The 13,076-nt window shown below is 51.7% G+C and overlaps 1 protein-coding gene across 2 annotated transcripts in view; it reads right to left on the bottom strand.

Annotated features, from left to right (window-relative positions):
- Window positions 1-13,076, bottom strand: part of FGD5 (FYVE, RhoGEF and PH domain containing 5) — a 123,159-nt gene that overhangs the window by 44,274 nt on the left and 65,809 nt on the right. For both annotated transcript variants that reach the window (XM_060307223.1, XM_030840855.2), the window contains exons 4-5: window positions 6,350-6,408; window positions 6,207-6,237 (exon numbers count right to left, since the gene is read on the bottom strand). In XM_060307223.1, the coding sequence (XP_060163206.1) occupies window positions 6,207-6,237; window positions 6,350-6,408 (90 nt within the window). The remainder of the gene's footprint in view (window positions 1-6,206; window positions 6,238-6,349; window positions 6,409-13,076) is intronic.

Below are 13,076 nucleotides of genomic sequence, written 5' to 3'. Positions count from 1 at the left end.
TCCTTCAAGTCTCAGCTTAGACACGTTTCCTCTGGGAATCCTTCTTGGACCCCCAGAGGCCTGGGGCGGGTACCTCCCCTGAGCCCCTGCAGCCTTTGGGTGCCCCCCACCACTGTATTAATATTGTTTCCTTCATGCCCACTTCCCTCCTGGACTGTCAGTTCCTGGAGGGCAGGGCCCTCCCGCTTGTCATTCCTCCATAAGTCCCCCGTACCCACCCCACAGGAGGTTGCTCAGGAAATAATTTGGATTGAAGAAATGGTAAGAACTGACCCCGCCATCATTTATTCATCAGGCATTTACTGAGCACCGACAGCATCCCAGGCATCACAAACCACTGGGGATGAGATCTGACAAGAGCTTTGCCCTCAAGCAGCTCCAAGTCTAGTGAGAGAGGCAGACAATAAGCAAGCACCTAAAAGCCCTGAAATGCACGAAGCGAAGCAGACAGAACTGAAGGGAGACATGGAGGACTCAACACCCACAGGTGGAGACTTCAACATCCCACTCTCCGGGACGGACGGAAGACGAGACAGAGAATCACAGGGTGCAGCAGACTTGAAGAGCGCTACCATCACCCTGACCTCAGTGACATCTACAGAACACCCCCCACACACATCCTTTTCAAGTACACACGGAACATTCTCCAGGATATACTATATGTCAGGCCATAAAACAAGTCTCAATAAATTTAAAAGGGCTGAAACCACACAAAGCACATTCTCCAACCACAACGGAATTAGAAATCAGAAGCAGAAGGAAACGGGGGAAATTCACAAATATGTGGACACTAAATAATTTTAAATAACCCATGGGTCAAAGAAGAAAGCACAAAGGGAATTAGAAAGTATGTGAAAGTGAATGAAAATAAAAACACAATATAACAAGTAAACAAACAGATAAATTCGATCATTTCAGATAGTAAAAGGTGCAGTAAAGAAAAGAAAATGAAGCAGGAGGGAGCACAGAAGACAGGAGAGCTGCGGTTCCCTGCCCTCTCTGCATCCCCACCCTTGTCACGGCCTCATCGCAGGGGAGAGCACATCCCTGTCCCTTGCCTCTGGGCCTGGCCATGACACTTGCTCTGTCCAAAGCCACATGGGAAAAAGCGACGATGCGCCAGTTGTGAGCGTGAATTTTAGGAGCCCTCTGGTGTTTCTACTTGCTCTCCTACCATCACTCTGGGAATAGCCTCCCCCGAGGAACCTGCTGTACCTTCAGACTGGGCCCCAGAATAAACACACAAGAAATACAGCTGCTGACTTGAACCCAACTTTGACCGAATGACTCCCAGTTGACCCAGTTTCCCTTGCAACTAGGAGTGCCAAATGAGATGAAAGCAGAAGTTGTCCAGCGAGGCTTTCAGGAAATTGGTCTCAAGTAGACTAACTCAGCCAGGAGCATAACCTTTTGATTCCCCCCATTTCCTTCTTCCTGCCTGGGACATAGATGTGATGGCTAGAATACAGCAGCCATCCTGTATTCATGATACTCCTCCCACTGAATGGTGAAGACTATGTTCCCTCCCCTTGAGCGAAGGTGGACTTTTGTGATTGTCTCAACTAACAGAGTGTGGTAGTAGTGGTGCTACTTTTATGACCTGGCTTTGTCCAAGGCTACATCATAGAAATGTCACGTACTTCCTCCTGGCTCCCTCTTGGGACACTCATTCTTGGAATCTAACCACCATGCTGTGAGGAAGCCAAAACCTGCCCAGGCAGAGAGACTACCAGTAAGTGTTCTGGCTGCCAGCCCAGCTGGGGTCCCAGACAATAGCCAGCACCGAGCAGCAGCTGCTGGTGTGAAGGCACCTCTGGTTGATTCCAGCCCCTGGTCATCAAGTCACTCCTTGATTTTAGTCTTCTCCAGACATCATGGAGGACAGACACACTCTCCCCACCTTGCCCTGTCCAAATTCCTGGCCCGGAAAATCTGTGAACATCATAACATGGCTGTTTTATGCCACTAAGTTTTGGGCACCACCTTTGAGAAGCTGACACTTGAACTGAGACCACAATGAGAAGGAAGAACTTGGCTGTGAGAAGAGCAGGGGCAGGACATGCCAGTGGAGGAAAGGACAAGTGCAAAACCCATGCAATGTGACTGCGTTTGTAGCACCTGAAGGACAACAAGAAGGCCAGTGAGGCTGGGGTGCAGGAAGGAGAAAGTGGTCAGAGGAAAGGGCGCAGACGTGGATGAGGATCAGATCGCATAGGGCCTCTTGGGTGAGGAACCTCCTCCTGGGGTCTCAGATGGTGACAGCTTCCACAGTCACCTCTCCCAGTCAGCAGACTGGCTTATGCACAGGCCTACAATGCTTCGGCCCAAAGGAGGGACCCATGGTAGGAATTTTCTGCAACTGCTAGTGACACGGAGCAGGACCCTATGGTCCTTGCCCACCCCCTACCCCACGTCCTCAGTCTGCCTTTTGTCTGTGGAAAAATTTTGGCCAAAGAATAAGTTTAATCAGAGAAATGAGAAAATGCAGAAACAAATGAAAACAGTCAAAGGAGACCAAATAATAATAGTTTAGTCATTAAACATAGTCAAGGACCTTTAGTTCCTTAAGGGCTATAGATAATATCCTGAGCCATATCCTGTGAGCTGTCTTATAGATACTAAAATGCCCACCAGGTGGAAGAAGTGAATTACATCATGACCAGGCTGTAGCCATGACATAAGCTGCCACAATTCCGAAAACTGGCCTCAAAGAGATGGAAACAAACCGAACCTGGAACTGAAGATTAACTGTACCTAATACAATCAAGATGCTGCTGGTCAGACCACTGAAGACCAATTTCAAGATGACTGTCAGAGCTGACTGTGCTGTTTCTGCATGTAGCCCCCTCCCTGTGTCTATAAAAGCTCTTGCCCCCGACTGTCAGTGGTGGGGAGTCGGCCTTTGGATAGGCGTCCGCACTGTGCCACTGCCCACCCCAGTTGCCAGCATCCAAAATAAAGCAAACTTTCCACCAACACGGCCTCTTAATTGGCTTTTGAGTGGCGAGCAGCCAGACCGCACTTTTGGTTACACTAGGAGAGGGATTTGTTTTAGATGACAAAACAAGAGAATTAAAGGTGTCTAGGGGCCACACCAGTTTAAAATCTCCAATGACTCATTATATGCAAGGAAAAGCAGGAGGCTTCTAGCTTGGCATTTTAGGTACATCTCAGTTTGGTCCTAACCTTGGTTTTGGACCCATCACTTGACCCACTTGGAAACCTGCCTTTCCAAACGTATCCATGTTCTAACGACGTGTGATGGTGCCCTGTTCTCCACACATATCACGTGCCTTTAGGCCTGTGAGTGTTCTTATGCTGACGACCTGCCCTCCTCTACCACCTTGGCCTGGTGGCTCCCTCAAAGTCCATGTCAGTGGCACCTCTTCTGCCAACTTTCCTGGATACCCCAAAGGGGAATAAGCCTCTCTGCCCCCCATGCTCGTGCAGACTTTTGCACAAATTATACTTACCACAGAGTAGCACAACTGTTCACATATATAGTTCTCCTCCCCACCTCCAACCTTTCCCTCAACAGAAAAAGGAGACCTACTCAAGGGCAGGTTGGGGGCCTTTTCCCTCTTTGGGGATCCAAGGCCTATCTCAGTGTCTACGGTGTTGTAAACATCCTGTGATGTTCTGTCCAGAAGGAACGGGTAAGTCAGATAGATAGATGGATGGATGGATGGATGAACGGATGAACGGACAAATGGATGAATGGGTGGACAGGGAGTTTGATGAATGACTGGCTGGCTGGATGGGTGGATGGACATATCATTAGGTGCATGGACAGATGGAAGGACAGATGAGTGGGTGAAAGCCTGGCTAGATGAGTGGATGAGAGATTGATCATACACACAGGTGGGCAGGTGGATGAATACATTTATGACTGGGTTCAAGGAAGGATAGAGCAAGTCTTTAAACCAGAAGTCAGCAAAATTTCCTGTAAAGACATGATAAGTATTTCAGGCTTTGTGAGCCACATATGGTCTCAGTCATATACTCTTCTTTGCCTTTTTTTCCACAAGTGTTTAAAATATGTAAAATCCATTCTTAGTTAATAGGCTGTAGAAAAACAAGATCTTGACCATGAGAATGCACTTCTGGATGACCAGAAATTTTATGAATCCCTGAGGTAGCGCTATCTACCATTTGACAAACACAAAGTTGAATCCCTAACACAGAAGGCCAGAGGCCATCTCTGTCGCCCTCTCAACAAAAGCACGATGGAGTCGAGGACTGTTCTAGCTGGGGAGGTTTAAAATGCACAGCTGGACCCTTCCCACCACCGGGCAGCCTTGGAATTTCAAAAGCAGCGGATCTCCACAGAGAAATTCTGAGAGTACCTGCCAACCTTAGCAATCAGACACAGACCCAGGGAGGGGAGTGGTGGAGAACGTCCCAAAGTCTGTGGTCTCCTTTGGACTAGTGTCCCTGGCTAGGACTTGGAGTCACATTGGGGCATTTCTGCCACTTCTATCCCCATAAGCACTAACATCACAATGTAGCTCCAGGCCACAATTTCCCACAACTAGCTTCTGAGTTGCGATTTTTTTTTTTATGGGCTCTTTTTTTCCCCTCCTCAGGATATTATTATGGATTACCAGCGGCTTCAGCATCTTTCCAACTGGCAGGAAGCAGTGCAAACAGAGATGGAAGTTTCCCAGTTAGAACCCTCTTAACAAAGTCATAAAACAAAAAGGCGCAGCCCCTCTGTCAAGCTGCCAGCTCAGAAGCAAGGGAGAAGCATTACAAAAGGGAGAGTGATGCTTCCTGCCGTGCTGGGGCCACTGCGCTTCACACCTGAGGGCTTTTGGGTTTAATCACCCACACAAAGTTCTCAGCCTGAAGGGCAAAAATGAGGGGCTGGGAGTGCAGGGCCAGAGCAGTGCTCTATCCCCCCTCTCCCGGGGACCTGGGTGCCTCTGTTCACATGGCAACACGACACCAGGGTGATGTCACCGAGAGGGACCTCAGCAGGATTCGACCAAAGACCTGGCTTGGTGCTGGTGCTCCGCTGCCGGCAGGAAGGCCCCTGCCCCGAAGAGCTCCAAAGGCGGAGGGGACACGTGACTAACACAGGACGGCAGCACAGCAGGAGTCAGGAGACCTGGGGCTTCCTCCTGGCTCAGCCACCGAGGGGCACTGGCCTTTGCATCACCACCGACAAAACGCTCAGGATGGACATTCCCAGCTCTGACATTCTTGGAAAGACACAAAGACGAATCAAAGCAGCACGGGACCAGGTGCCAGCCTACGAGGAGACTCCCAGCCGAGCAGGGAGCTCACGAGGGCCTTTATGGGACAGATGCCCTCACTTCCCACATCTTTGCTGCACCCTCTTCCCTTGCCCTTCCTTATGACTCAGCCCCAAAGTCACCCCCTCCGGGAAGCCTGCCTAGATTCCCTGAGGTTGTCAGTCACTCCCTTTTGCTCTGGATAATTACTCATTCACCAATCTGTCTCCTTCGCTGGCCAGATTGCCCCTGCAGAAGGGACTTGTCTGATCCAACTTTCCATCCCCAGCTCTTATCACACAGCAAGTGTCCAAAAAACGTTCACTGAACTGAATTGAACTGACTGCACAGGGAGACCTTCCAGGCAGTCTGGCAGGTTGTGAAGGGTGGCAGTGCCAGAAATCCAGGCAGTCCCCAGTCTGGCCTCTTTTCCTCTGAAAAGCCAGAGGATTCCCCTGACCCCACCAGCTCAGGTGTTATTGTCCCAATACCAAGGTGACTGAGAAAGTTTCTTGATACCCCAGCTGCCTGGTCCTTGTGCAAACACATCACCTTCTCCACATAGACCTAAACATACAATGAGCGCACACACCTGTACACACACACGCACATGCATGTCCCCACCCCACACACCTGAACTTGCACACACACAGCTACGACCCAGAACTACATCTGTCCTCCTTCTGTCTTCTTCAATGAGAGGGTCGAGGAGACCGCAAACATCCTTCCAGAAACCTCAGCACGTCCCCTATGTACCCTCCACTCAGGCAGAGGGTAGCTCCATGGAAAGAGTGTGCTCTTCGCCCCCTGAAGCACACGAAGCAGGAGACAGACTTCCCTGAAAAGCTTCGGTGAACAGGTGCCTCTGCTTGTGGAAAGCACCTCTGTCTCCTCATTGCTTTTCTGCCCCTTATATCACAGCCTTGTAAAAGGGCCATTCGTTTTGGACAATTAAAGTGATTAACTCACCAGATGTAGGTGCTGGAGCATCTCCACGTATCTGCAGGGGGAAAGAGGTTTGAGTGTGCATTAATTCTCATTCTGTAGAAGCCGGGGAGGGGTGATGTTCTGTTAACAAGCTCAAGGCCACAGGCAGCTGCTTGGGGACTCACGCTTTCTCTGAAGACAGCAGTTCCTGTGCTATGACGTGGGCTCTGGACTGTCCGTCCACCTGTGGGAGGAAACAGAGCCATCAGGAGGGACGGTACCCATGGGGGCAGTAGAAGGGGAATCCCAGCTCCACAAGCATCAGTCAGGTTTATAGAAGGACCATCACGCTGCCGGAGGTGAATTCCACAGGCTTCTCAGGCCACCCCGGCACTCACTACCTGTGTGATCTTCAGCCTCGCTGCACCCCGGCTGCCTCATCTGTAATGTGGACATTAACAGCAACTAGTGCTCAGCCCAGTGCCTGCTGCGGCCTGCATGCTCGGCCGCCCTCATACCCATGCAGACTCTGCCCACAGCCCAGCAGGTTTTGAACAACCTGCGGTTCTCTGTGCCAAGCGAGCTCTCCTTGCTGTTTTACATGCTGTCACCTCAGTGTACTCTTCCTTTCTCTGCCTGGCCACCTCCCAGTTATCCTTGGAGACTTAGCCATGATGTCTATCACTTCCTCCGAGGAGCACTCCTGATCCCCTCCCCGAACAGGCGGGATTAGGTGTCCTTTCTGGGCAGCCCCCGCTCAGGACACCGATTACATCTCCCCCTGCAGGCAGGCACCGGGAAGTGCACCTCTGCAGGACAGTGCCCAGCCTGGGGTTTGTCCTCTTTTGTTACTGAAAGAATGAACGAGGGAATGAATGAATGAATGAATGTTCATACCACTTGGGAAGCACTGACTCTCCTGGCTAACCTCAGAAGGTGAGCCATTTAACCCATCTGAACCCCAGCCTCCGCACCTGTGAGATTCGACAATAACTGAGATTTTGTCTATAAACAGGAAGGATGAGTGGGGGCCGAGGCAGAGGCCCGGGCCTTCTGCCACGAGCAACCCTTGTGGCCCCAAACCTGCCGGATATCAGACACACCGCGGTGTATCCGGAAGAGCAGAGACACTATGGGGCAGTGACAGGACAGATGGGGAAAGACACTGGGCCTGTGCAGGCGAGGCTGGGCGGGGTGGCCGCCGCGGAGAAGAGGGCACTGACGGGACGCATGGCTCCTGGTTTCCAGTCTCCTGCCACCTTCCCGTGCAACCCTGCATAAGTCACTTTCCGAGGTCGGGCCTTAGCTTCCCAGGTGTGAGTAGAGTGACCTCTGAAGGCCGTTCTCTGCTGAACCTGTGTGTTATTAAACTTGAGATGTGATGATCTACTCCAGTGGCCAGAAACGCACTGCCTCTTGAGGGAGCAGCTGCATGGGGCTGTGGCTAAGAGCACGGACTCCGGAAACCAGGCAGTCTGGGCTCAAATCCTGCTTCTCCCTTGTACTAGTTAAACAAGTCACTTAACCTTTCTGTACCTCAATTTCCTTACCTGTAAAATGGGCACAGCAGTATAATGGTATCTCACACACACGCATATTGTGAAGATTACATGAGTGTGTATATATACAGATAGAGACCTCTCTGTATCTGTATCCATATCTGCATCTCACACTTGGAACAGTGTCTGGCACACAGTAAACACTACACAGCTAACCGCTATCATTATGCTTGTGCTTTTTGTACCCTGAGGAACAGAACCAGGTGCCCAGGGATGGAATAAGAACAAATAATTTACAGGGTCAAGTAGGGAAAGGCCTCAACTGCAGAGTAGAGGCTGAGCCACTCCTCTGATAGCAGTTGAGGCAGAGGAAAGCAAATGGACCGTGGAATCAAGCCCACCTAAGTACCAATCCTGGCTCCAGCATCGTGTGATTGTGTCACGGCTGTCAAACCATGACCTCTGAGCCTCAGCTTTTTCACCTGAAATACATGGAGAATGACCAACCCGGTCTCACACACTGCTGTCTGGGATGATGCACTCTTAACTCAGGCTTTGCATTTGCTGTTCCCTCTGCCTGTGATGCTCTTGCCCAGATCTTCTTCTCATTCTTTTTTTTTTTTTTTTTTTTTTGCGGCATGCGGGCCTCTCACTCTTGTGGCCTCTCCCGTTGCGGAGCACAGGCTCCGGACGTGCAGGCTCAGCGGCCATGGCTCACGGGTCCAGCTGCTCCGCTGCATGTGGGATCTTCCCGGACCGGGGCACGAACCCACGTCCCCTGCATCCGCATGCGGACTCTCAACCACTGCGCCAGCAGGGAAGCCCCTTCTTCTCATTCTTACTTTCTGACTTTTTCAGGTCTCTGCTCAAAAGTCACATCCTCAATGTGGCCATCCATGACCACCCGACCCAGAGAACTCCCAGAGTCAGTCTTACTCCGGGGTTCTCAGCCTTGGCACCACTGACATTTTGGGCCACACAGCTTTTGCTGCAAGGGCTGTCCCACGTGCTGCACGACTGTTAACAGCATCTATGGCCTCTACCCGCTGGATGACAGCTGTAGCCCCACTCCAAGTTGTGACAACTGAATGTGTCTCCAGACATTGCCAAATGTCCCCTGGGGGGCAAGAGCTCACCTTGGATGAGAACCTCTGCTCGAACCCTGTTTCTTGCTGTACTTTTCTTTATAGCAGTCACACTACCTAATGTTACCCTTGTACACGGGAGATGTTCAAGAAACGTTTGAATAAACGGATGGAATTGAGATACAGTGCCCAGCACATAGTAGGTGCTCAATAAACGAGTTCCCTTCCCTAGCTGGTGTGTCCCTAATAGCTTCTTGGCTAAGAGCACAGTGTTTTGGAGATTTCAGTCTCTCCAAGGCCACCCAAATTCAGCAAAACTTGGGCCTACGGTCAGTCTTCCTCCTGCCTCTCACTGCCGCCTCTGTGGTGGGTGATGCTGTTACACCATCCACAGAGCAGGAGGGAAACTTGTGAGGCCTGCAGAGGCCTTCAGCCTCACCTGGCCTCTCGCCCTGCCACGGGTACCGCATCATGACTCCCGGTCTGCCTTGTGCATCCACAGGGCTAGCGTGGGGCTCTGCAGGCAAGAGCAGCTCACTTCCCAAGCAGGGGCTCCTGTAGAGTACCACACGCAAAAAGACTTCGTAAAGAAAACCCTCACAACGGAAACGTATTCTGCCAGGACAGGCCTCAACAGTTAAGAAAACCCTGTGGTCAAGCTCCCGTAAAGAGAATTACTTTGTAGAGAAAGGACCGGGGTCAGGAGATTGGCCCTATAAGATGAAGACGAGAATCAAGATGACGTCCAATCTTCCAGGGGCCTGTGAGTCAAATCACGTTTGTCATCCAGCTTGATGCTGAGACCTGTGCTCTGGGGTCGGAAGGCCTGGGTTCAAGTCCTGGGCTCCACCCCTTCCTACGCTTATGCCCTTGGACAAGTTATTTCTCTTCTGAGCTCCCTCTGTAAAACATGGATGATGATGATAATAATAATAATACCTACCTAATAATATACGAGCTAGCATTTATTGAACACTTAGTTTGTGCTAAGTATGGCTCTAGGATTCTCACATGTATTATCTCACTGAATTTTCCCAACAACCTAGGAGGTAGATGCTATTATTATGATCTCCATTTTACAGATGAGGAAACTGAGCAACAAGTAAGTCCTACCCTTTGCCCAGAGTCACTGCTGGTAAGTGGCAGAGCCAAGATTCAAAGCCAGGTCGTCAGCTCCAACCTTGAAGCACTTGGCAGCGTGCCTGGCACTCGGCAAGTGCTCAGTAAATCGTGTCTCTGCTCATTGGAGGAGGTGGGCTTTCAAGCTGGGAGACACCTACTGCTTTTCACCTTCACTGTGAAGGAGGCAGCAGGAGTTCAGCACTCCAGGGCACCCAGGCTAGTCCTCCCGCCACAGCCCTTGCTGATTCCCAGCCCGCAGAGCAGCACCCACCATGGCACACAGCAACGGGAGCGGTGCCGGAAGCGAGGACGCCCGGATCCACACCCCAGTCAGGCCACGAGCACCTATCTGACTGAGTGCAAGCCCTCCTCTGACGCCTGTCTTCTCATCGGGAAGATGGGGGTCAGTGTTCCCCCACTGCAAGGACCAGATGATGAGACGATGGATGGAGTGTCCCCGCCCCACCCCTCCGAACTTCTGGAGTTGTCCTCATTACCACTGTCACAATCTTGAAGCTGTCGGGAGGGACTTCTGTGCACGGGCCACTCTGCACGTCCCTCCCAGGCCCTCCAGCCAGACGGGCAGACTCTGGGCAGGATGCACAGGCTGTCCCGCTTTAGTGACTCTGCTGATGATGGATGTGTCTTCGCCAGCCAGAGAAGAAGGCCTGGCGGGCCATGTGCCTGGGGCTCTCCTCAGAAGCTGCTCCTGGGCGTTGCCCAGCCGGGCCATTTAATATAGATGTTTGTTTAACCAGGAAATGAACTCCGCGGTTGACGGCAGTGTCCAGGGACAGACTTCTGGGAACAGGGTTCCTCCCTGGCGTGTGGGGGCTGGGCCCGTGCTATCGCATTTCTCAGGCTGGCGCTGTGAGGGTTACATCAGGTAGCCGCCCTTCTGTCCGAGGTCCAAGCCCAAGCGGCTTATCTCCCCTGTTCCCCTGGGCCGCCCAGCCGCACTTCCTCCCCAGGCCCCAGGCAAACCTGCCGGCTCAGTGCTGGCTATTCTGGGAGCAGCGCAGGGCGGGAGGAACAGTTCTCCCTTAGGGACCCCCCTGGCTGAACAGACCCCAGAAAGAGTTGGGAGTCCTGGTCCTCTGCCTGGGACTCAGTTTCTCCAGCTATAAGACGGGGGTTCCTAGGCCCCTTCTAGAACAGCGGTTCCCCAAGTCTGCTCTGAGAAGCCCCAGGGTTCTGCCTCCCCTTCCCAACTACGTTATCTGTGTGAGCCTGGATTTTCACTAAACTTGACCAAAACAGCATTTTCAACAGACGGAACCCGAGAAGAATCCAGGCGTCCCCTATGAAGCCGGAAGTTAACACTGTTCGCAAAAATGTGAAACCTGGTCACTCTTGTCGCTAAATATTTTGCAAAACAACTATTTTTCATAATAAGTGCTATCTATGTTAACATAAAATGGTCTATTGTTATTTTTAAATGAATTAAAAGATAGATGTTTTAAGTTTTTCTCAGCGTTACTTTCTCACGTGGTAACTATGGATAGATATAACTTATAGAAATAAAAACTCTTAGGGGTCTTCAATCATTTTTATGAGGTTAGAGGGGTCTCAGACCAAAAGGTTTTGAGAACCACTGTTTTAGAGGCTGTCACTCTGATTATGTAGGATTGTGGACGGAAAAGCTCTTCATTCTCAGTGAAGATCCGAAGAGGAGGCATCACTGCCACTGTATTATAATAACAATCACCGTTACGGTTATTGTGAGAAGTAGGGTAATGAGCCCCAGGCTGTATGGCCTGGCCCTCAGCATGGCCCTATGTATTCCCAGGGGTCACACCATCTCTCCACAGCGTCCTGTCCTGCAGAAGAGGAAGAAACCACCTCCAAAGCTCCTGTTTTGTCACCTCTCTCCCTGCTTGCAGGCCTCCTGGGTTGATACCTGCTCTGCCTTTAAACAGCTGCCTCTTTCCTTTCACCCTCATCTCTGCCAGCTCCGGGCCAAGCCCCATGTCCTGACGTCTTGGTGCCTGGCTCAGTGCCCCCTCCCTAGTTCACACCTGTACCCCGGCCTGTGGTCACCTGGGAACTCCACCCTCCACTCCGTAACCCTCAGCCTCTCACCTCCTTGAGACTCCCTTCCCTCTCAGATGACTTTCACCTACTTGTATGTCTGCTCCACCCACCTGGGCCTTGTCCCCGCTCAGAACTGCCTTGCTCTGAGGTGGTGGGGACCTAAGCTCCCGAGCTCCCCTCCACCCTCAGCTGAACTCCCCTCTTAGCTCACGAGAGCTGCAGCCTTGGACCTACTCCAATCCACACAAGGTTGTGGGAACTGCCTCCTGCTGTCACTTGCAGTCCCAAGTGGCTCTCCAGGACTTACAGAAAGAACTTGTCGTTCAGCTTGATGCTGAGACCTGCGCTCTGGGGTCAGAAAACCTGGGCTCAAGTCTTGGGCTTCAGCGCTTCCTAAACCTATGCCCTTGGACAAGTTACTTCTCTTCTCTGGGCCCCATCGGTAAAAGAGGGATAATAACAATACGTACTTAATAATATAACAGCTAGTGTTTCTTGACCACTTAGTATGTGCTAAACATGGCTCTGAGCTTTTTACATGAATTACCTCACTGAATCTTCCCAAAAAACTACGAGGAACTATTATTATTACCTCCATTTCACAGATGGGGAAACTGAGGCACAAATAAGTCCTACCCTGCACCTGTGACTCCACCTAAAGACCCTTTCCAGGCACGTACCTGCATTCCTCGGGGCTTTTTGGCTCACACAGATGCCTGTGTCCAGAACTTCCCTGTGATCGAATAAGTGTCTCTAGGTTACACGCTTCACCCCAGTGAGGCAGAGCGCCAAGGCAGGCCCCCGATGCTCCACGTCTGCCAGCCGCACATCCCGTGGGCGGGGCGGACGGGCACATCCGCAAAGAGGGAAGGGGCTGCCGTCCAGGGCTGCTTCAAGCCCTGGGGAAATACTCCTAATGAGCCCTTGCTACTTTGAGGGTCCCAGCGAGGGGCCTTCCTGGGATCTCCCGAGGCCACAGCTGGAGCAGGGAACGTGCTCAGAGAGCCACACTCACGGGGTGGCAGGGACCCCAGGAGAACGCTTGTCTCCAAGGCCCCTCGGGGCACCACCTGCACTGACAGTGGCCACCTCCCCCTTGGAATGCAGACCGGGGCTCGCAGCACAGCCTTCAGCGGCCACTCGAAAATTCAGACAGGCGCTCAGGGAGAGAC

The sequence above is a fragment of the Globicephala melas genome, chromosome 11, assembly GCF_963455315.2.
Source record: "Globicephala melas chromosome 11, mGloMel1.2, whole genome shotgun sequence".
NCBI classification, from domain to species: domain Eukaryota; kingdom Metazoa; phylum Chordata; class Mammalia; order Artiodactyla; family Delphinidae; genus Globicephala; species Globicephala melas.
This window is presented reverse-complemented; position numbering and strand designations above follow the sequence as displayed.